This window comes from Montipora capricornis, chromosome 13 (genome assembly GCF_036669925.1).
Source record: "Montipora capricornis isolate CH-2021 chromosome 13, ASM3666992v2, whole genome shotgun sequence".
In the NCBI taxonomy this organism is placed as follows: domain Eukaryota; kingdom Metazoa; phylum Cnidaria; class Anthozoa; order Scleractinia; family Acroporidae; genus Montipora; species Montipora capricornis.
In genome coordinates, this window is record NC_090895.1 from 23,664,363 (window position 1) to 23,686,862 (window position 22,500).

The window sequence follows — 22,500 nt, forward strand, 5'->3', positions numbered from 1 at the left end:
ACTAGAAGTACTTAGTAGGCCAGTGTGAAATTTGTGAAAAGTTTTGGAGGGTGGCACTGAATGATCACCTTCAACAAGTTTTCTAAACTTTGAAGATACCTAATTTTATATCCTCCTGCTGTTTTATTGCTGGAAGATAAAATCAATTCCTGATTAAGTATTTTTTGTTGTCACATTAACCCACTACAATGTGGTGAAAGCGTATTATTAGCTGTAGTAATATTTTGTTACAGTAAAATTCTCCCTGCTAGTAAGCTGGACTTCTGAATCAAATTCTCAACTTAGAATATTGTTGTTTTGGCTATTCAGAGTTATCCTAATCTATGTTTATTTCTATAATTTGGAGGAAAGCAAACAATTGGCATTTTTCTTGGAACAACTATGACAAAATATAATTGCAACTAAAAGGTTTTCCTTCTAGTGTACCCAATATGAGGTGCTTTGACATATTAAGTATGATTTTGGTCATTATTACTGCTAAATTCACTTTAAAATTTATTTTTGAATGACTAAAATACATTTCTAAATTTTCCCCTCGGTCTTAATAAATTTTCCTCAATGGACCACTTGAATGGCAATTTTAACAACTTCATTTTGAAAAACAATGCGAAAATCTTGAAATTGGAATTGAAATTTGGAAATTTAGTGGTATCTTTTTTGTTCCACTTTTTAAAAGATAAACGCATGAAATTGAAATCAAGATCGTAATCCATTAGCTGATAAGCTCTACAAACAAATTTCCACTCAAACATTGTCACAGCAAACTAGACTCGCGTTGACCTTGAAATTGTTGAGAAATCTCCCTCGTAGCACTGTTGGCTAAAAAGTACGGTGGGCCACAACTAAAAAGAGAATCTCGCTGGCATAAAAACGCACTATGCAGTCAAAACATTTGTCCGTTTTACTGGCCTGAAAAAGGTTTTTTTTTAGAATATCTATACAGAAAGTATCCCAAACATTAAAAAAAGCTAACCTTAGGCGTAGAAACTTTTCTTTAGTCCTAATTAGGCCTGTTAAAGGTTAGCTTTTATGACTGTTTGGGAGCCATGTTTGATTTAAGCTATTGAAGTCACATGACAAGGCTTCGACCAATCAGACATTTTTCGCCAGTGAATTGATGTCCAATATCAAAGATGTATGCTGTAAACTAGTTAGTGTCAAATGGTAGTATTGCCTTCTGGATGAGCTCTAAAGTTGAACCCGTGATATGGTTACGTGTACTGGTCACATTGTCATACATGAAGGGGCGGACGGACATCGATGGGTTACCATATTTTCTTAACTATGGTGCTCCGCGCGCGCGCTTTCGGCGCGCGCTGAGCTCCGCTATAATGTAGACGTGCAAATGTAAGTTTGTTTTTCAGAGCACTCGATGTATAAAATCTTTCTTTCCTTACAAGGACCGTATTAATCGTTCACAACAATCCAGAGTTATTTACAGAGCAAATTGTTGGGATTGTAATGGTTTTTACATCGGTAAAACTAAACGGCGGCTTCACGATAGAAAAACCGAACATTTTAAGGCCCTTGATTAAAATTAAAATACTTCAGCCATTGCTGACCACGTCAAGGCCACTGGACATAACATCAAGTGGGATCATTTTGATATTTTAGCGAAGGGCAAAACTGACTATCATTGTAAAATAAAAGAGACCTTCTTTATTCAAGAACTTGAGCCAGCTTTCAACTTCAACGTCGGAAGTGAAAAGCTGATGCTTTATTAATCTTTTCTGTTTTTATTATTATTATAATTTTTATTATTATATATTTTACTGTTAAGTATTTGCTTAATCTAGGTTCCAGTCCCCTCATCCGATTTGTTATATATAAATAGCTGTTTTAAATTTCAACGGTTACTTTTGAAAATGTATGTAGAGCACATACGAAACGTCAAGTCATTATCAAAATGAAAAAGTTCAATATGTTTATCACTGCTGTTTGTGTCTTATTTTTGATCAAACTTGGATTTGAATTTGTCACCAGCTAAGGCAGGTACAGGTGCATGATCAGAGAACCTGGAGCAGTCAGATTTGGCACCCCTGAACTACAGTGAATATGTACTGCACTAAGGCATCGAACTCTGACAAAGAGGTCACAAATGGTTTGTGTTCAGAGATTTTTTTGGCATTATTTCACTTTTGCTTTGACTCTTGCTGGTTTGTGCTTTATTTTAAGAAATTACGTGTACAGTGTGTACCGTAGGCCAGAGAATTAACAATCTGCAAAACATAACTTCATTACCATTGACAGTGATGGTGACATTTGTGCTCATTACTGTTCCAACAGAGTTATTCACCATGCATTTGTAGACAAACTCTCCTCTAGTTGTCATTATTCTGTTCCAAATTCCTGTTGTACTGGTTTCATTCACCATCATGCCATTTACATACAACTGATATGTGTGGACAGCAGGGTTACTGTTAGCGGAGCAGTTAAACATGATGTAATCTCCAAGGCACGCTGTTGTTTCACTGGGTACCAGCTGGACCATCTCTGGTTTAACTACAATGAAAGGTAAATTTTACTTGCTAACGTGTAAGTACTGTACTTCAAATCATAGCTAAAGTTAATGCACACTGAATGGGTAAAGAGGGGAGTACAGTATATATGCTAGCAGTTTCCGTAAAATAAACGGTTCTACCCTTCATTCGACTTCGATGAAAGACAAATTTTACTTGCTAACTTGTAAGTAATGTACTTCAAATGACAGCTAAAATGAATGCACACTGAATGGGTAAAAAGGGGAGTACAGTATATATGGTAGCAGTTACCGTACAATAAATGGTTCTTAATTACCCTTCATTCAGTAGTTCAGTCCTCAATTACTCATATTCCATTCCTTCCTGCATGCATTGATAAAAGGTCCCCCCCCCCAGCCCTCTTCGTTTCCAAATTTTCTTTTTTTTTCATTAAATTCATAATCCACAAGGTAGTGCACAATTATCTCCCCCCCCCCCCCTCCCCCACCTATTCCTTCATCAAATTATGCTCCTTTTTACGCCCTCCTTTATGCCCTTTGTTTCTTGTTTTCCGTGTCACATTAGTGCATGGAAATTTATGCTTGCATACATTTACATGACTTTTAACTTTACGTGGGGCGGGGGGAACGAGATTATTCAAAACACTTAATAGCTGCTGAAAAATGTATTGTTGAGTCAGAAAATTAATAGAAAGACTTGAAAAGAAGTATTAGTAAGAGTCTTAAAATGTCTTTATGCTTGGAATATCAGTGCATTTTGCATGACAAAATAAACAGTGCGTGTTTGAAGAAATCAACCATCCCTCACATGTTTCAAGCCCTTAAGTAGACTTGCCACAATTCCACCTCACGAGAATCCCGGGAGAAAATGTTTTGGCGAGTGAAGTGTGATTTTTCGGACGCGAATCTACATGAGACGAAGGACTTTTGAAAGTCTACATTGTAGCCCTTAAGATGTGTCATGTTCTCTTGGATGTGCACGGTCGTGCCCGAATCATCGCATCTTGACTGTTCAAACTTTCTGATTGTAGTCGTGGTCGTACGGCCCGTTTTGTACGGATCGAGCTGTTAGAATAAATCTTTTTCGATTGTAGAGCCAAAGGTAAGTTGTTGACATTAAAGACAAAATTATATATATGTAATAAACACTTTGCACGAGAGCGGGGATCGACAAAAAGGTCATTCAAACTGATCTCCATCAACATGCCGGTTATCTCAGCTCTTAGTGAACTTTGAGAACCTTAGAGCAGCTTTGAGCGAAACTGAGAATACATGTACCTGAGAAAAACTGATCCGACTTTTAGCAATCTGAACTGTTCTTAGAACTACTGTAATTGTCAGTATGGGCATGCGACGAAGTCAAAATGGCGAATTCTTTCAACAATACAGACTAGTTGCTGATCTGCATTCTAGCTGTTTATTTGGTGGCAAAGGAATTTAGAGTATGCTTCAAGGGGAAATTCTGGTTTTCTGTCTTACTTTTGTTTTACTTAGAGGCAATTTATTTGCCAGTGTTGAAAAGTTTGGTTCACATTTATGAAATGTAACAAATTATCATCTGTGGCTTTACAAAAGATCTATTTGTATCGCTTTTACATTCCTGAGTTAATTCGCCTCGCAAATGACGTAGAGACAAACCCAGGTCCAGGAATTGTTGATCCAACCAAAACCATTGCCGCACCATACAGTCAAGGTGATGTTGAAGTATTTGGTACGGCAAATGCAGGCACACAATGTGTGGCAATGTCTCTGTCAGCACTTGTTAATACCTTCAGAAATCCAATAACCTCTTCAGCTGACTTGGTTCAAATTATAAACATTGGGAATAATATGTATTCAGCTTTGTCACAATCATGCAAACAGGGACTCCTATTTTTGACAGATTTGCCTCTTATGGTTATAACTGAAGCTACATTAATTATCAGTTGACATACAGTGATAGTTATAGTGGTTTGCTAAATAGTGCACTTTCTACAATTTCAGACTTCCCTTATGTCATTAATGAATTTGGTACAACATTTTCAGAATATATGTGCACAAACATCTGTTACTTAATGAGATTAAAATGTGTTAACATTATTAAAATGTAAAGCAACAGTGGGAGCATTGTTCATTCATTATGTTCGAAACCAAAATTTTAGACCCTAGGAGCACTTAAATGATCAGTTTATCTTTGTTCTTGCAAAGAATGTTTTTTCCATGCACCTCAAAAGTGTTGTAACTATTGCACCTCTCAAACAGTTGATAGTATTGATCATTGAGAATGGAAGAGCAATTTATCAGAAATGTTACTCCAGCAAAATATATTTTTATTTTTGATTTATATGGAAATTAAAGAAATTAGACGTAGGCCACTGGCAATGTAAACGTTATGCATAGAGCAAGATGTCAGGGAAATTTATCTTGTAATGTGGTTCCCAGTAAACAACAGCTTAAAACTGCCATTTTGAATAATAAGGAAAGCAGCACAGGCTTTTTGATGTGAATTTCTAGCTACTGCATTAGTTGTGTTTTCCAGTGGTATGCAAAGCAAAAGATGAGTTACCACGTTTTTGTATACAATGGTTCTGAACCAAAAAATGTAACAAAAGTATTTTCAAATGTAGATTCTGTTATTGATCTCTTTTGTTCTATTATTCAAAGTAAATTTAATTGTTTTGAAACAAACTATGAGGTTGCATTTCTTAGATGTTTATGTGAATTATCAAATATAGAAAGGAAACAAATAATAAGAACAAAGCATAAATCTACTTCAGAAATTGCAGCAAACTGGAAGAAAAAGGAGAGAAATTTACAGCCCAATGGACCCAGAGAAAAAATAAGAACTTCCTTCAAATTGTTTTGTGGTGTACAATAAAGTTATTATTATTATTATTATTATTATTATTATCATTATCATTATCATTATCATTATCATTATCATTATCATTATCATTATCATTATCATTATCATTATCATTATCATTATCATTATCATTATCATTATCATTATCATTATCATTATCATTATCATTATCATTATCATTATCATTATTATCATCATCATTATCATTATTATTATTTTTATTAATTTTAATAAACTGTCAACAAAAGTACAAATAACCTGGCAGGGCATGAGTATAGGCTACTTAGAGCATCTTGTTATGAATAGGCAAAGCTACACTGACAATGTACAGCTACACGGATCAGAGGAAAGTCAAAACAGGCATTGATGAAGTGAGGCGGGGATCAAACTGGCAACCTCCATCTCAGATAAGCCACGCACTAACTGACTGAGCTACGCCTGTCGGTAATATTAGTGTCAGAGTGCCAAACCCACACCAACACGTCCCCTTCCCAGACTCAGTTCCTTCTTTTCTCCTCTACCTACTCAGGACGTTCCCAGCCTCCTACTGCAGATTGCCATGAAATCCAGTAACTTGTTCCTTTCCATCACAAAGCATACTCAGTCTCTCAAGATAGCAAAGACCCTTAGATCATTCATCAATTTGCAATGAGCAAATGCAATGAGCAAATGCAATGAGCAAAAAAGAAGTACAACACAAAAACTAAGAAATGGCTTACATTGCACATCAATGGTTGCAGATTCCGTAGCATTTCCGCATGGATTGCTTGCTTCGCATCTCCATTCTCCAGCTTGGTGTCTAGTAATATTTTCAAATACCAAAGTTTTTCCAGGAGTGAGCTGGTCATTGTGAACATTTACCCAAGAAACAAGTGGTTCAGGAATGCCAGATGCATTGCAGAAAAGTGTCACATTGCTCATCTCTCGCACAACTTTGCCAGAAATAGGTTGAATAGATGAAGCCACTGGAAATGAAACGAGGAATTTAATAGGTTTTCCATAAACGCACATGCACAACTTTACACACAGCATTATTTAAAACTTATATTAAACAACACACGTTTTACATGTACTTCATAATTATGACTTGGAACTATACTGTAAATTACCATCATACATGTTCATGTACTTTTAGAAATAGTACTATTTGTCTTCAAAATTCAGGAAATTTCATAGCCCATCCAACCATCTTTTCCTGTAGTAATCAATGCATGTGTAAAATGTATGCAAAGTGTAGGAGAACATCCCATGTTGCAGAAGAAAAACCTTAATAATTATTAGGTAAAAGGAGGATTGAACATACAGCACACATGTACTGCGGCATAATTACTCCACCCTTACTAATGTAAAGTTTTTTCAAGGACCTTGATCGCGAGTCACACAATCCATGCACTTTGAGAATCATCTTTGGCAAACAGTGAGGGGCTGCAGAAGTACCAAATGTAAACAAACTTGAACTTAAATTCAGAGAGTAGACAAAAAAAATTGAATTTTATGAAGACCATTATAGAGTCTATTACTTAAGTCTTGATCCAAAACACAGTTGGTGGGGGGATACCAGTTCCTGGCATGACAAAGTCAAATTTCCTTCCTCAGTGATCATCTCATGGGAAATTGGCATGAATGAATGAAGACAACGAAAGAAAAGCCAAAAAATCATCTATTTTCAATGTCCTCTAAAACATTTAACAGGTGATTGTTTCAATCTCACAGTAATTCAGGTAGAAGTGGAAGAGTCACGTTGTATGTGCATGTTCATCATCATCATGTTACAAGTACTGTAATTTGTATTTACTGTAAACTCAGTATTTTTCAGTAACGAGACAAGTGTATGCATTAGACTTGCACACAACATAGTATGAGCCAAGAGGCTTTTATTAAGAAACTAAAAATACATGTATTGTCTTCACAGCATGTTGGAATATGTGTGCATGTACAGGAATGAAGTCTGGGCAGAATGCAGAGATTGCTCATTGTTTTAGCCTGAGATTGAATATCAATCATTAATTATTATGAAATTTTGAGAAAATAACGTAAACCTTCAAAACTTTTGTTTGAATCGCTTGCACTTCAGCAGCAATCTACAATTATGTGGCAGTTGTAATCACATGACCTTGTTGGCGGCCAGCCCCAAGACAGAGCTCCCAGGAGGTCCGGTCCCTCATCTTTACTGCTCAAAGGGAGGGTTTTCTTAGTTAATAACAGAAATGGCCTATGGCAAGCAATTCAAAAGGTCACCTTTGTTTTGAGTTTTAGAATCCATCAACATAAATTTAAGTTCAATGTCTTTCCTACAGCTGAATAATATGATAACGTACAGGGAGTTAAGTTTATACGTATATGCTGTACATGTAACTTTCCAAGTTTAATAGTAGTGATGCATACATGAACGTGCATGAGCTGTACGAGGCCGTTACACGTAACTTTAAATTTGTAAGACCTCTATACCTACATATACAATGTACAGTGGTAGGTGCAGGCATTTTAAATCCCTTAAATCAAGCCACAGAGTATTGAAGAACATGGTTGATTCCAAAACCTGGCATTAATTAGTATGAGCCCACTAAGTAATTATTGATAATAGTAATTTCATGCACTGCCTCCCTTGGAGGTTTATCTCTGGATTCTCTGCATTTCCCAAAACACCACTTCATAAAGCTTTTATCCGTATCATTGTCCTTCTGGTTGCAGCTAAATCCTTTTTGCTTATAATGATGTCAATATGATTGTCACCATTGTAAGAGTCCTTGTTAGTTTTCATTACCAATACTGAGTAAATCTGTACAACAAGCTTTCCATTTACCATTGACAGTAACAGCTACTGTCCTGCTGTCAGTTCCCAATATATTGTTTGCCACACATGTGAAATTAAACACGCCTCCAGTTGTCATTGTTCGGCTCCAAACTCCCGAACCCTTGCTATCATTCATGACATCATTCGCATACAACAGATAAGTATGTACTGAAGGGTTACCAACAGCTGAGCAGTTGAAGCTGACAACATCATTCTGACAGACAGTTGTTGCATTTGCCACAAAATCAACAACCTCTGCTTTGACTAAAATGAAAAATTAAAACATTTTACAAAAGCTCAACAAAAAAAGTACTTACAAGTAATAATACTAATTATTATTATTTATTTTATAAATAAATAAATATATCATAATAATTGTAACGTTATAATTGGTCAGAGGCCTGTGCCCTGAGACATGTTCATGTGACTTTGAGGGAATTCAATGAAATTATGATCTGTGCATAATTACATGTATTTCCCAGAATGTTGCTGTAGTATCCATGGACTAAGTATTTACTGTACATTGTATGTAGATGCACATGTAAGTGTGACAGACAAAATACTGTACAGTGAAATCCCCGATTTTGAAAATAATTGCACATACGGTCTGTAATTTATTAAAAGCCCATTGCCAAGTTCATGTCTGCCTCCTCTATAAAGCGAGTCTAGGTGCGAAGCTTTTCTTATGATCATATGTAAAGTAAAACTAATTACCATCAAAAAAACTTCACGCTTACACTAGCTTTGAAGAGGAGGCAGACGTGAACTTGGAAAATTAATGGACTCTTCATATTTGCCATTTTCAAAATTAGGGATTTTGCTGTACATTATCTTGTCTATTAATTGCACCTAAATTTACAGTAATGCCTCTTGCCATGATTATTCCTTGGGACCCCAATTGCGCTGGCATGCCAATAACATGGATTACAAAACATTAGTTCACTTTTTCCCCTCGACCGAAACCACTGTGTGTGTGCACCAATAAAACATCTTGTAACGGCAAATTGTTTTTGTAGCCATGCACACACAAGAAGTGACCAGTCTCTTGTTGCAGCTACTTGTTGCCTCCTACTGCCTCCCAAAACAGCTATAATTATCTGAAGAAAAACTCACAAGGCCACATGCAGGAAAACAGGACAGATTCAATATTGCCTCAAGTTTGTGCTAATTTCCCAAAAAAATCATTCCATAGCAACAATTAATTTTACAGGGGCTATTCAATTTTGCTAAATTTCAAAATTTCATACTTACAATTCACTATCAAAATTAAGCTCTTGGTGTCATTTTTGCAGACATTACTTGCTTCACATTTGTATTCTCCAGCCTTGTCTCGGCTGACAGAGCTGAGAACAAGTGGATTTTCAAATGAACGGCTGCCAGTGTTAACTTCTAACCAAGACACAGATGGCATTGGGATCCCTGGAGTTGTGGAACAGTTTAGAATCGGGTTTGTTCCCTCCATTACTGTGATGTTTTCAAGTGGCAATATGACTGATCCCTCTATAAATAAGAAGAAACAGACTGCTGTTCATTAACACTGTTACAGGAAGCAAAATACACTCAGGTAATGCATAAAACATTTTAGTACAAACTATATAACTGGAAATGAGCAAATTGGTGCAGAGCATAACTGCATTATTACATTTGTATTACATACATTAATCATCAATGATAAAGTATGATTAAGAAGACACCGGTCTTTACATGGGATGATACAACTGTACTGTTTGTGTAAAATGTGAAAGTTTGGTTGCAAAAGAATGATTTTTAAATATTAATGTCACTGACGCCTGAAGCCCACTGAAAGTCACAAGGAACGTGATAAAGGAAGGTCAAGTGTGATTAGAATCGGATATTTCCTTTGCGACTTCAAGCGTTTTCATGAATCAAACACTTGTATGTGCTCCAGTCAATTAAAGTAATTTTAGTTACATTTAGTTATAGAGTGGGAGCCAGAAATGAAGTCGAGGCAACTATCAGGTGTAACATTGTTGTGTTCTTTGCTGTTCTATCATGCTTGATTTAAAAGAAGGCTCATCAAATTGTCTGAGATTATGACACATTAAAAATGTGAAGACGGGAACTGGTGTGTGCGTTGGGAAGTCCGTATGAGCTTTTCCGATTATCGTTCATGAAATAAATAAAAAGATACATTCATGTTTTTTGTCCGACATGACAGTATCAAGTAAAGAGTTCCATGACAGGAACATCGCTAATTACCATATCTGACCACGATGAAAACGACACTCAAGGGAATTTTAAACAAAAATATTACTCTGCCACAGGCGTCCCGTGTAATAATAAATTTTCGACATGTTCAAGGTACATAATGATAATAGCCCTTGTTTACAGTGCACAGCATAATTACCAACACCAAAATTATTAGCGCAATTTACATTAAGTTACTAAATTAAAAGCACTATACAGTGTAAATTGAACTTGTAAACACTGTAGTGCCTTTGCTTGTGGTGGTATAGAGACAGAGCCTGTTTAAAGGGGGACATCAGTGTCATTGTGATTAGTCACGTGTAAACTTGTTCCCCACTGAGGAGTAAAATCATCTGGCAGAGAAAGAACAAAATCTATTGGCATTTAATAGACAGAGTAAATAAGATCTACAAAGTCTCACTCCCAGAAGTCAATGATTTAATCAAAGCTCTTATCAGGAGAATACTGGTACAGGAATTGTATTAAATAGGGAATGCACAATCTGCCAGACAGAGAGGCATGGGAGGGAGAGGTGTGAGGTATCTGAGAACACTTTGAAAATTAATAGTGCTGCTAATCAGTATTATTTTAAAGAGCACATGACATTTTTTTTTTTATTAGCTTCTTCGAAAGAGCTTTCAAAATGGTGAAAAACAGCGTTTACTTTATTGTGATAGCAATCTTGGTAGCTGAGCTATTCAGGATTTTGATTTATGCAAATTAGATCACTTGTAACGTCACATATTTGCCACAAAATTATGTAAAATCACAAAACCTGGAATATTTTTGCAAATACTAAGTCTGCAGGGTTGAAATTTTTCTGGGTTGAAGTGCTACCAAAACTACATATTGTAAAGGGATTATGATGTCACCATAGCAACATCCTCGTTACCAGACCTCTACCTTTCCAATATTGAAAATGCCTTCTTTGTTGCTTCAGAGTTCCTTGTGCTTATGCTGTGTAATGTCCATATTCGGTCACTCGCACTGAATTAACATCAACAGCAAATAACCGTTATTGGGGAGGGAAGCTCTGATTTTACCCTTTGGAGGGAGGGGGCCTGGTGCCCATTGCGTTGCTATCATGGAACTTTGTAATGAGTATACGAACTGCAAAAAGGTTCAGTTCTATACAGAAAAAAGTCTTGAGACACATTCCATTTTTTGTGATTTTACATCATCTTATGTCCACTATATGACGTCACAAGTCATCTAATTTGCATAAATCAAAATCTTGAATAACTCGGCAACCAAGAGAGCTATCGCAACAAAATAAACGCCGTTCTTCATCATTTAAAAGCTCTTTCGAACAAGCAAATATAAATTTTGTGTCACATGCACTTTAACTCTAAGCAACCACTTTAAAACAGTTAGCTTTCAATAATCGCATGGCTGCCCATGTTAATGGCTCAAAGTTATAAACCACTTTCATTAACGGCGACCACTTTTACATTCTTTTGTCTTTATGAATTAGACCTACTGCTCTCGTTTTAAAACGAAAACTCTTTTGAAATTTGCACGGTCGTAGCAAATGCAATAAGAATTGAGACACCCACTGTTAATATTAAACCGTGTCATTCAAGTCAGCACAAATTTGTTTACATCTCCACTTGGCATTCAAACTAAAGAGTATCAACATTAAAAAGGGGGTGGGGGGGAGTGGAGGATTACGGCTTTTATTTTGTATTGGAAGAGGGATTTTATGAAAAAGTGGGGAATTTTCGACTCAGTGTCCCAACCTTTTTGCGGCTGCTTGTCTAGAGCGAGACCATGCATATATGATAGTTACTGGGTTGCCTATGGGCAAACCCAGTCGAGGTCTACGTTTAGTTTGTTTGTTTGTTTTTTTTTTTTTCCTTTTTTTTGTTTTTTTTTGTTTTTGTTTTTTTTTCGGGTCGGTAAAAGTCTTGCCTGTCACTTCCCTGGTAAGTAGTGTCTTTGTGTATAGAGCCTTCTGCACGTATTTTCTTAGGATCGAGAGGGTAGTGGAACTGCGTAGATTTCTCTTGTGGACACAGTAGAATCATTAACTTAGCCTGGAATGGCGTCGAAAGTCATGCAACGCGAATGGCGTTTTAGTGGATCCTTAAACAAAATATACCCTTATGGAGCTCAATAATGGAAAGTCAGTTGGATAAACTAGGCATGAATCTCAAAAGCGACGAGTACTGGACTTCGACAACAATCTATCGCCCGTCGAGACGAAATCAAAGTGAGCAGTATTTACCTGTTCAAGTACATGGTAATTTGACACAATTGAGTTTCTTGTCTTCACGCACGCAATCAAATAGGAAGAGGTTTTCGCCTCTCACAGCAAATATGTTCTTTGTTTCAATAAAATTTCCGCTCGAAAAGGATTCTGTGGTATTTTCTGCCTTTGTGAATTATAATATCATGTTGTGCATTGAATTTTCGAGCTTAAGGTTCAAATGTGATATGGGAGAAGTTTTTTAGTATTGCTCTGTAAGCAGGAAGGGTTCACAGGCCTGTTGGAAGTGTGCTTGAGTTTCAACAAAATGAGGCCCAAAATCAGTGAAAACTTGTGACGCAGATGAATAATAAAGTAGCTGCTATTTCCAAAATGATGGAATTACCTGGTGATAAATAACGTCGTACGCGTCTTGGAGAGTAAATTTTGACTTTGCATAAACAAGAGTTGGGCGATTGTGATCTTTGTTTTGACTTCGCTCATTTCATTGTCAAACTTTATAACACTTGACAGAAAAAGAAACTTACAAAAACCCGGTATCTTGCCATCATTTGACACAGATGCTTCACTGTTTGGCGAGTAAACATGCCGCGGTAACTTAATCACGGCGCCCGCTGAATTCCGGCCATGTCACTTTCGATTACACAATTTAATTGAACGTAGCAAAAATCTCCCAAAATGTTTGTCGCTGATCGTAACTTTTTATATTCTATAGATCGTTTTCACGTGACGTCATCACCTTCCAAAATCTAAAACTAAAGATCCACCAAAGTTTTTATCCTCATCAGGCATAAGAGGCGGCATATCTATATCTGTTGACAATTTCACAGCTCAATAGCGTGCTTCGTTTGGAAACCAGAGCATTTTGAATTTCCGGATTATGTAGGTGCGTGACACAAAGCTACGATCAAGTTTGTTGAAAAATATATACTTATCTCATGATTTTGAGCCCTTTTAGAAGTTAGAGCATTAGGAAAAGTGCTTATGTACACTGTAAATGCTTGTTTTTTCAGTAGTGATAATCAGTCGCTTAGATAGCCAAAGTCAGTTCCAGATGTTTACACTATTTTCCGGCCGCCATATTGGTGTACCACTGTTGTACAACAATTTGGGGTTTTCATACTGGGCTCTGTTAATTTCTTCGAAACATTTCGTCGTATTTCTGTAGTTTGGGGAAATGCAGTCGCCTAAAACTTGGACAAGTGTCTTATTTCTTTATCTTCTATAAGATAACAATTTCTTAGCGTTTTGCACCGGATAGTTTTTGATTTATTTTTTTTATTGCGTGACAGTGAAAACGATCTATATTCAAGGTTCAAAATTAATGTTGTTTTCATGTCGTAAATATTTTATTCTCGATCGACCGTCCGGGAAACTTCCTTCTGCTCTTTCTGAAAACTGTGTATCAATATTTATTTGCTTTTTCATCAATATTTGTTTTGAATAAAGCACGCTAACAGAATCTGTACCTTGCTGAGTTCGCATTTGTTAGCGTTAATAGTATTTTCGGTCAGATGTTTCTGTTTTTTTATGAGGGGTTTATTGTTTTGGTCTCCCATCCCAACACTAACCCCGCGAAACAGGGCTTGACTTCAGTGAAGTTTAGTATTACAAAGTTTTCGGATGCTCATAGGGCACACTTGTGGTGAAAAGAAGTTGTGAGGGAACTTGAAAATTATCAACATGTCAGCCCAGAAGCCAATGTTTCTCGCCTCTCTTTTATTTGTTATTCTTCAGAGACTGGAATGCTGTATTTCAATACCACACAATTCAGTGCCTTCTGATTTTCTGTAGCACATACCACAGGCAAGCCAGTGTATGCTTCACAGAAGCATCTAGTTGTATTATTTGTCAGCTTTGAAGATTAGTTTGTTTAGTTCGTGTACAAAGGTTTGTGTAGCGAGGATTGGTGTTTGAATTTTTTATTATTATTATTATTTTTTTTACGGTACGTTGAAATTGGCATAATTGATGAACATTTTGGACGAAATTGGATGTTGACTTCTTACTTGCCATAAGTCGTCATAAACGAAATGTATGACGGCAACAAACACAGTTTTGAGTTGGTATGATGTCAAATTTGGTGTTAAAAAGTATCAATGTGTTGTAAGAAGTCTTAGTTCAAATCAGAGCTCTCGCAATAAGCGTCCGTAGATTAAAACGATAATGATTGCTCGGGGTCGTAAGGGTACCGAGTCATAAAACCTATGTTTTTTTTTCGTTGTTGTTGTTAGTCACAAATGTGCATAGCCCGGGGATATTGAATTAAACCCCACATACTGGAATTCGAGGGAATTATTACTACTCCGTACGGTAATCTGCATTCCTCGAACCCGAGTCCTCAGCTATAACAACATGTTTTCTACCTTGAATTGACGACTATCGTTAATTGTTAATTTGCTTTCAATTTACTATTATCGTTAATTTAGGACACTGTCCCAGGACTTGTGGTAGCAAGTGAAAAGAAAAAAGTAAAAGCAGCCCCTGGACAGGATTTGAACCCGGAGCACCCACTTCGAAAGTACTGTTTTTATCCACTTAACCACTAACGATCAACTGACTAAAAATGTGCCGATTATTTACCAAAACTAATAAGTATATATATAAAATCATTGCTGAATAATGGTTAAGTCTAAAGCTTGATTTTAAAATGGTTAGCTTTCTCTTGAAGTTTGGTAACCGACATTTTTCACTGTGTAAGCTTGCTTCTTAGCGGCTTGTTAATACACGTTTACAGCGGCACTTTTGGAAGAAAAAATTATTGACATTAATAAAAAATGACATCCTCGCAGTTAGTGATGTGGTAATCTAGTGGTTAAGTGAAGGGGTTATTAATTACACGTTCCCAGGTTCGAGTCCTGCGAGTCCAGACATCAGGGTTCCGCTTTAAAAGAAATATGTTCAAATTAACAATTAACGATAATCGTCAATTCAAGGTAGAGAACATGCTGGCTATAATGAGCGCCGGTAAGCAGCCCAATTAACCGCTCGGCCACAGGGTCATATATGGCAACACGCTCGTTTGTTCCTGGTGTAGAACGTGTTTTTACTGAAGTTAATCCCTGTCGCGTGGGGTTAGCATCTGGGTGGGTGACCGACAAGTACGGTATGTAGACGTAGGGAAGTAAAGTCTCCCTTACGAGCCAGAAGGCTCATCAGGCCGGCGCTTATCTCCGGTTTCTGTAGCATGAAGCGACTAGGAGTATTTGTACTCCCCCCTGGATGGGATGCTAGTCCATCGCAGGGTTACCCCCAGCATTACGCCGGTACCCATTTATACACCTGGGTGGAGAGAGGCACCGTGAGAGTAAAGTGTCTTGCCCAAGAACACAACACAATGTCCCATGCCAGAACCCGAACCCGGACCACACGATCTGGAGTCGAGAGCACTAACCATGAGGCCACCGTGCCTCCCACGTAGGGAGCAACACTGGTTTCCCTATCGTAGACGCCACATGCTTTGTAATGGCTTTTTTTCAATCGGACTATTCATCTTTTTCTTTATTGAGAACTACGCTGAAGATGACAGCGACAAAGAAAATAACTCCACAAACAACATAGACGCCATAGTTCGAATCTTCTGAAGACAAAGTAAAAACATTGGCACATGTACAGCGAACAAATGGCCTCATGCTTGTACCATTTTCATCGTGAACAAATAGAACGAAAGCGAAGATAAGTTTTTTGTCGTCTGCGTTTTTTTTTTTTATTGTTAAACAGTTTGTTTCTTGTAGTTGTCTAGATTATATCCTTTGTTCAACTAGACATAGTATCGATCGTGTTCATTGCCATCTTGTGTGTGCAGGTCTGTTCTAGTTTACAAGATTTGATGTCATCAGTGGAGACTGTGATCTTCTCTTTAGAAAATAATTTTGATATATTTTAAAGGCGGTACAGTTATTTGCTTCTCAATGATAATAATAATGATAATATGCAAAAGTGTGTTTACTTCAGTCGTGGTTTGTGTGTGCATCGACGTAGACGTGACCGAGAACCGAGCAGAACTACAGAGATTGCAGAAAAAGGAGGAAACTGGCTGGAACATATTTGGTTAACCATATGTACCGAGGTCATCCACATTTCATCCTATTACTAGGAGATCACTTGATCGTAGACACAAGTATCTCAAGTTTAGGAGCTACCTCAGGTGAGCGTTACTAAATACAGGAACGGAACGGAATATACCGGAATGAGGCGGAATAACACCGGCATGAAACGAAATGAACAAGAATGGTACCGGAATATACCGGAACGAGCCGGAAAAAGGCGGAATGTGACCCAAATATACCGGAATATAACGGAATGAGCCTAAAAATGAAATTTGAATAAAATTTTAGGTGAGAATAGTTTGGACAAATGGTACTGCACTTTCTGTACTTAGAAACAGAAAAAGGGGAATGTGCTGTATCATTTGCCAAAAAACGGAAAACAAATGAAATGGTCTATTTTCTCTGGCACTTGTAATTGTGGACAAATAGTACAGAAATTTCCCGGCATTCCGGTCAAAGCGAGAAAATGTGAATACCTCGAAACGTATTACCTTTTTTTCCGAAAGCATTCCAGCGGGATGAACCGTTCCATTTGAATTCTCTGCAGAATTACCGAAACTTCCATTCAAATGGTAAGCGCTCTTGGTGTCAGCTTTTGTTGTGCCACGTGACTCCCTACGGGAATTGCATGTGTTTTTGCCGTTTGCAACATTTGGAGCACTTCAAATTCGCTCATGAGAAAAATGTGACAGGTATACACCCTTTTAATAAGTCTAATATATACCGTTTTCTGCTAATGACGTCGAACTCGTGCTTTCAAATTTTATTCAGAAATGTACAAAGGCTTAAAACTTTTCCGATTTCTTTTGTTGTTTTAAGCCTTTGTACATTTCTGAGTAAATTAGACTTATCAAAAGGGTGTACATGTATATGCGTCGCTAAATGAATAATAATTATTTGTTCTTAGAGTAATATTAATTCGTGAACAAATACACATGCAATTCCATAAAGGGATCACGTGACACAACAATTTTTTTTTTTTTTTTCCCCGTGAACAAATACACATGCAATTCCCTCACGACTGAGAATCGGTCGGCGCTAACTAAAACACCAAATTTGGGCATTTTCAGGTTCATTCCGCTATTTTCCGGTTTATTTGGGTCTCATTCCGCCTCATTCCGGTATATTCCGGGGCCATTCTTGTTCTTCTCGGTTCATTCCAGTGTTATTCCGCCTCATTCTGGCATATTCCGCTTTATTCCGGTATATTCCGTTCCGTTTCGTTCCTGTGTTTAGTAACGCCCGGTATGTAACACTATGGATGAACAGGTAAATGCAAAATGAAAGTTAAATTTAATACAGAAATCAGGAATACTCGGTACGATTTATAAAAGAATGTTGTTGTTTCGTTTTCTTAGAAACAAAACGTATTTACTTTCAATTCAGGTGAACTATTTACACAGTGAGTTATAGAGTGGCCAATCAAAACAGAGCTTGTAACTGGAAATCTAAACATCTACGAGATGCAAAAACAAACCTGTGAACACGTGAACCTAAAATATTGTAAATCATGATGCTGACAAACACAAAAGTGAAGGAAATGGATCATGCATACGACGTCTTGAATATCTGAACGATTTTGGGTTCGCTTAAAGCGATAGATTGTTAAAAATTCCCAAGTTATCCCTTTTCGTGTTGATTAGTAATTGAAACAAGTCTTAGCAATAAATTGGGTTAACGAGGACCAGTGATTTTAAAGCTAGTAATTGCCATGCATGGTTCATATGTAGCAGGTGAAATAGAAGATTCACGGGAAAGGAAATTTGAAATGTTATGCGTGGGTAAGTATTTGAAGGTAGAATTGGTATTTGTAGACTTTATGCTTCGATGTATCGTGCACATAAACAAGTATCTGTTCAATGGTTAATGTTCCTTTACAGGCTTCTCACCATGCAGAGTGTTTACATTGACATTTCTATCTTTATTTCTCGAGAGTTTCAATAGACGAAGCGAAATAAATCGGGCAGACCAAGTTACCCACACTACAGTATTTTATCTTTTCTGCCATTCCGGAAAAGAAACACTATTTTTGTTTTTCGAAATAGTTTCTTGTGGCATATTGCTGGTAAGTTCAACCTTTGCAGGGACATAACCCAGGTAACCCTGGTTCACATCCCATTGATCCTAGTAAAACAATGAGTGTATGGATCAAATGCTGGTAGTGAATGTGCAGCTATGTCACTGTGCTATTATATATAATTATGACAGGAAATTATCAAGCTTATCGAGACAAACATAGCTAATGTTAACAGAATTACCTGCAGAAGTCATAGCGTTCCACACAACTTTCGAAATTCAATACAGCCCAAGCGCAATAGATTTTGCACATAGAATGTCTTTGATAAGTACTTTACAAACTTTGATCACAGAGAATTCTTTTACTTTGACAATTGAGTGCATATTGCTGTGAGCATTTAAATTACAGCAAATGATATATTTTAAATATTTGATTCTCATGCTATGGATTCATTTGGCGTGGCCATCCTCAAGTTTTCTCAAGTGTAGAGATATAGTGCACATCTTTAAGTGTCGTGCGCGTGACAAAGTGACCTTTGCATGCACCGCTGCAGGAAAGGTTGTTCATCTTGGAAAGATGTTTTCACATCTCACCTTGGTTTCTCTTTCATTTTTCTCTGCAAAAGATGTTTTGATGAGTCTTTTCGTTTCATCTTAAACCGTTCAATTAGCCTTTCCTTTCTCAAACACTGAGCAAAAATACCCATCGATCAGCAAAAAACAATGTGCTTAGGCATTTTGGAATACATACACTATTTTTACCTCGTTTCCATGGTCTAGTGGTCATTGTGACCACCTATGTGTGGATAATCTGGGCCCGGGTATTCACTACATACACATTCAAACATCATGAGAAGCGCGGCAATGTAAGGCCGATGTAAGAAGGAAAGACTTCTCTCTTTTCTTTTCTGTATTGCTAAATTAACCATACACCAATATTTTTGCATGCCCGAGTATAGGCTTATTGTAGCCTCTTGTTTGTTGATGTAAATGCTACGTAGGGATATGCGTGTTGTGCTTCTAACGCTGTATTATAATAGGACGAAGTTCTTTGCCGAATTTCAGTCTTTCATTGCAATCAGCAGGGAAATCTGTTTTTAAAAACACTTTCAGTCTCAGTAAGCCGCCAGGTAGGATTGATTTTCGTACGCGTGTCTGTTCAGTCAATAGTAACCTAACCTATCGCCGTGGGTTCAATTCCTGAAACAGTCAGTTTTAAATGAGATTTGAAAATGTGCCAAATGTCTCGCTATTCTCATTTTAGAATAAATGAACGGTTTTCCATTCCTAGTGTGAAGCATACATGTAGGTAATTACATACTTGCATCATCGGTCAACCGTCTACGGTCTACAGAGGAAATATATAATGAAATATAATCTACTTCTTAATGTTTGTCGATTGTAGAACGTTGGAATTATGTAGACCGTTGCGATAAGTTCTTTTAACTGCCTATTGCTTTTGTTATCATGAAAAGGCTATCTCGAGTTGTTCCTCGCTCCAACTTCATGTGTTGCATGTCATTAAACGGCAAAGGGGATTTTTTTCCGGACGAAAATGTATTTGTGCTTGTCACGATGTATGTGTTGACATGGCAACGTATTATATATATATAAGTTAATAAAAGACTGACAAGCTCATCATTCCATAACATGTTTATCTATTTGTTTTGCACCGTCCTTTACTTTCATTGAAGAGATTTATAACTGTTACAAGAAATAATTGCTTTTCAGTATTTCGTTTGCTTACCATTATTTCCTATTATAAGTCTTTAACCTTTTAAATGAAGAAGCGTAATTTGCACTAATTTCCAACGCTATTTTCCTCAATTAGAATCCAACCAGGACGCCGTAACGCCTATCCCAGTTCAAACTCCATCTTTCTACTATCCATTGAAAGCTGAGCCTATTGCGTGTTCCTCTTGGTGACAATGACGAATTATGCACAACAACCATCGAGACAAGCAATTGCAAAACGAATTGAGACACCCACCGTTAATAACTGTACAATGAGTGTCATTCAGGTCAGCGCATCTGCAACCCCCCCCCCCCCCCCCCCCAAACAAAGTTGTTGCCATCTCCACTTGGCATTCAAACTAAAGGGGAGGGGAAAGAGGAACGTTAGGACTTTTATTTCTTACTGGAAGAGGGAGAATGTGAAGAGGAGGTGAATTTTCGATTCATTGTTTCAACCTTTCTGCAACTGCTTGTAGAAAGGCTTATTAGCATTAAAACAAAGAATATTTTATTTGGTTGCCATTATGAAAGGGGCTTATTATTAAAAGGTACTGCACAGTGATTTGCATAGAGAAAAGTTGAAAATCTCTGAGATAATTTTCCTCACCATTAACAGTGACATTTCTCGTGGTATTTGCTGTTGACACAGTATTGTTAGCATCACAAGTGTACAGGAGAATTCCTCCAACTGTCTCCTTGTTCCAAAAGAGCCTCGAATAATTGTTGCTTGTCTGTACTAGAACACCATCCTCAAACAACTGATATGTATGGACTGCAGGGCTTCCTTCAGCTGAGCAGGTGATATTAAATGGATCTCCTTTGCAAATGTTTTCATTAGTGCTTTCTACTTTAAACATGAAATTCTCTGGTTTGACTAGAAAGTAAGAAAGAAAGGGCATTAAAGTGTAAATGCAGTTGAGTTGACATTTTCCTTGCATCAGCTATGGTTGTCAATAATGCCAGATGGATGGTGGGATTTGCTGAGGTTCTGACAGGGTGCAGGAAAAGAAATGAAATTTGTGCAGGATTTTGGAGGCAAATTTTGCGGGAGCGAACTTAAATTGTGCGGACAATTGGGCAGGATTTGGCAATGTTTCTATATTAAACAAAATTGACCAATGCCGTTCGAAACGTCGTTGGTTTTTTTTTTTTTCTTAGACGATTTTCTTAGTCTTAATTGCCTAAAAACCCTTGTTAATAAAAATAGGCTTTGTAATTATATAAGGAATACACGTGCCAATTGTTATTGCGTGATTACGTGAACATTGTATGTTGGTTTCATACCTTTTTACGTTTTTATCACCGGGCTTCTGACAGGATGCGGCAAAAAATTAAAGATTATGCGGAAATTTTTGGCCATATTATGCGTAGGCATGCGTTGATTATGCGGAAATTTAAACAATCACTAAAACTAATTTTTAGGCCCGTCTAATGTATTTACATGCTTATGGTAAATCAGGACTCGAAATTGGGATCAATACATTCGCATTTGTGACTGAATTATTTCCCGTAGTTTGTGATAAAAATATCTGGAGGTCAGTCGCCAATTTGCAACCAGCATTCAACGTTGAAATGAAAGAGTTAGCAGTTGGCTTTTTGCAGGAACTTTTGTTAAAATAACAAAAGCGACAAAACTTTATTTTATTTCAATTTTGAGATATGGAGCAAAATTGTAATAATATTATCATAATGGTAGGGCCGCGATCCATTAATATTCCCTCAATCATTGACCATTTTCAGGGTTTTTTTGACACATACGTATTGGGGACTCCTGTTTACCCTACGATAACAAATTAAAGTGGTACTACGACCAAAAAAAAAGTTTGTTTTTCCTTTGGATTTCAAAACTATGTTAACTAAACACTAACTCACCCAAGTTTTAAGTTCTGATTTTAAAAAGACACCTGTTTATTTTAGCTGCAATTTTCTTATTTATTGGTCCCGCCATTACTAACTTTAAAATATTGAGAGAGCTGGGTCGAGGAGAAAATGACGTCAAAACGCACTAGTTTAAGAATGCAATTCGTGTGTACGCGGCCTAATTAATATGCAGCACGGGAGTTTCGGGCTTTCAGATTTTTCAACCCGTGTTTTGCATACATAATAAATTGCGTTTACACGCTGAAATTTTAAGCTAGTGAGTAAATGACGTCATTTTCTCTAGAT

The 22,500-nt window shown here is 37.1% G+C and overlaps 1 protein-coding gene across 1 annotated transcript in view; it reads right to left on the minus strand.

Moving 5' to 3' along the window:
- The window catches only part of LOC138030713 (uncharacterized), a 66,465-nt gene that overhangs the window by 38,540 nt on the left and 5,425 nt on the right, over positions 1-22,500 (minus strand). The window contains exons 3-7 of the mRNA XM_068878592.1: positions 20,942-21,208; positions 9,370-9,618; positions 8,128-8,382; positions 6,044-6,289; positions 2,242-2,502 (exon numbers count right to left, since the gene is read on the minus strand). Of these exons, the coding sequence (XP_068734693.1) occupies positions 2,242-2,502; positions 6,044-6,289; positions 8,128-8,382; positions 9,370-9,618; positions 20,942-21,208 (1,278 nt within the window). The remainder of the gene's footprint in view (positions 1-2,241; positions 2,503-6,043; positions 6,290-8,127; positions 8,383-9,369; positions 9,619-20,941; positions 21,209-22,500) is intronic.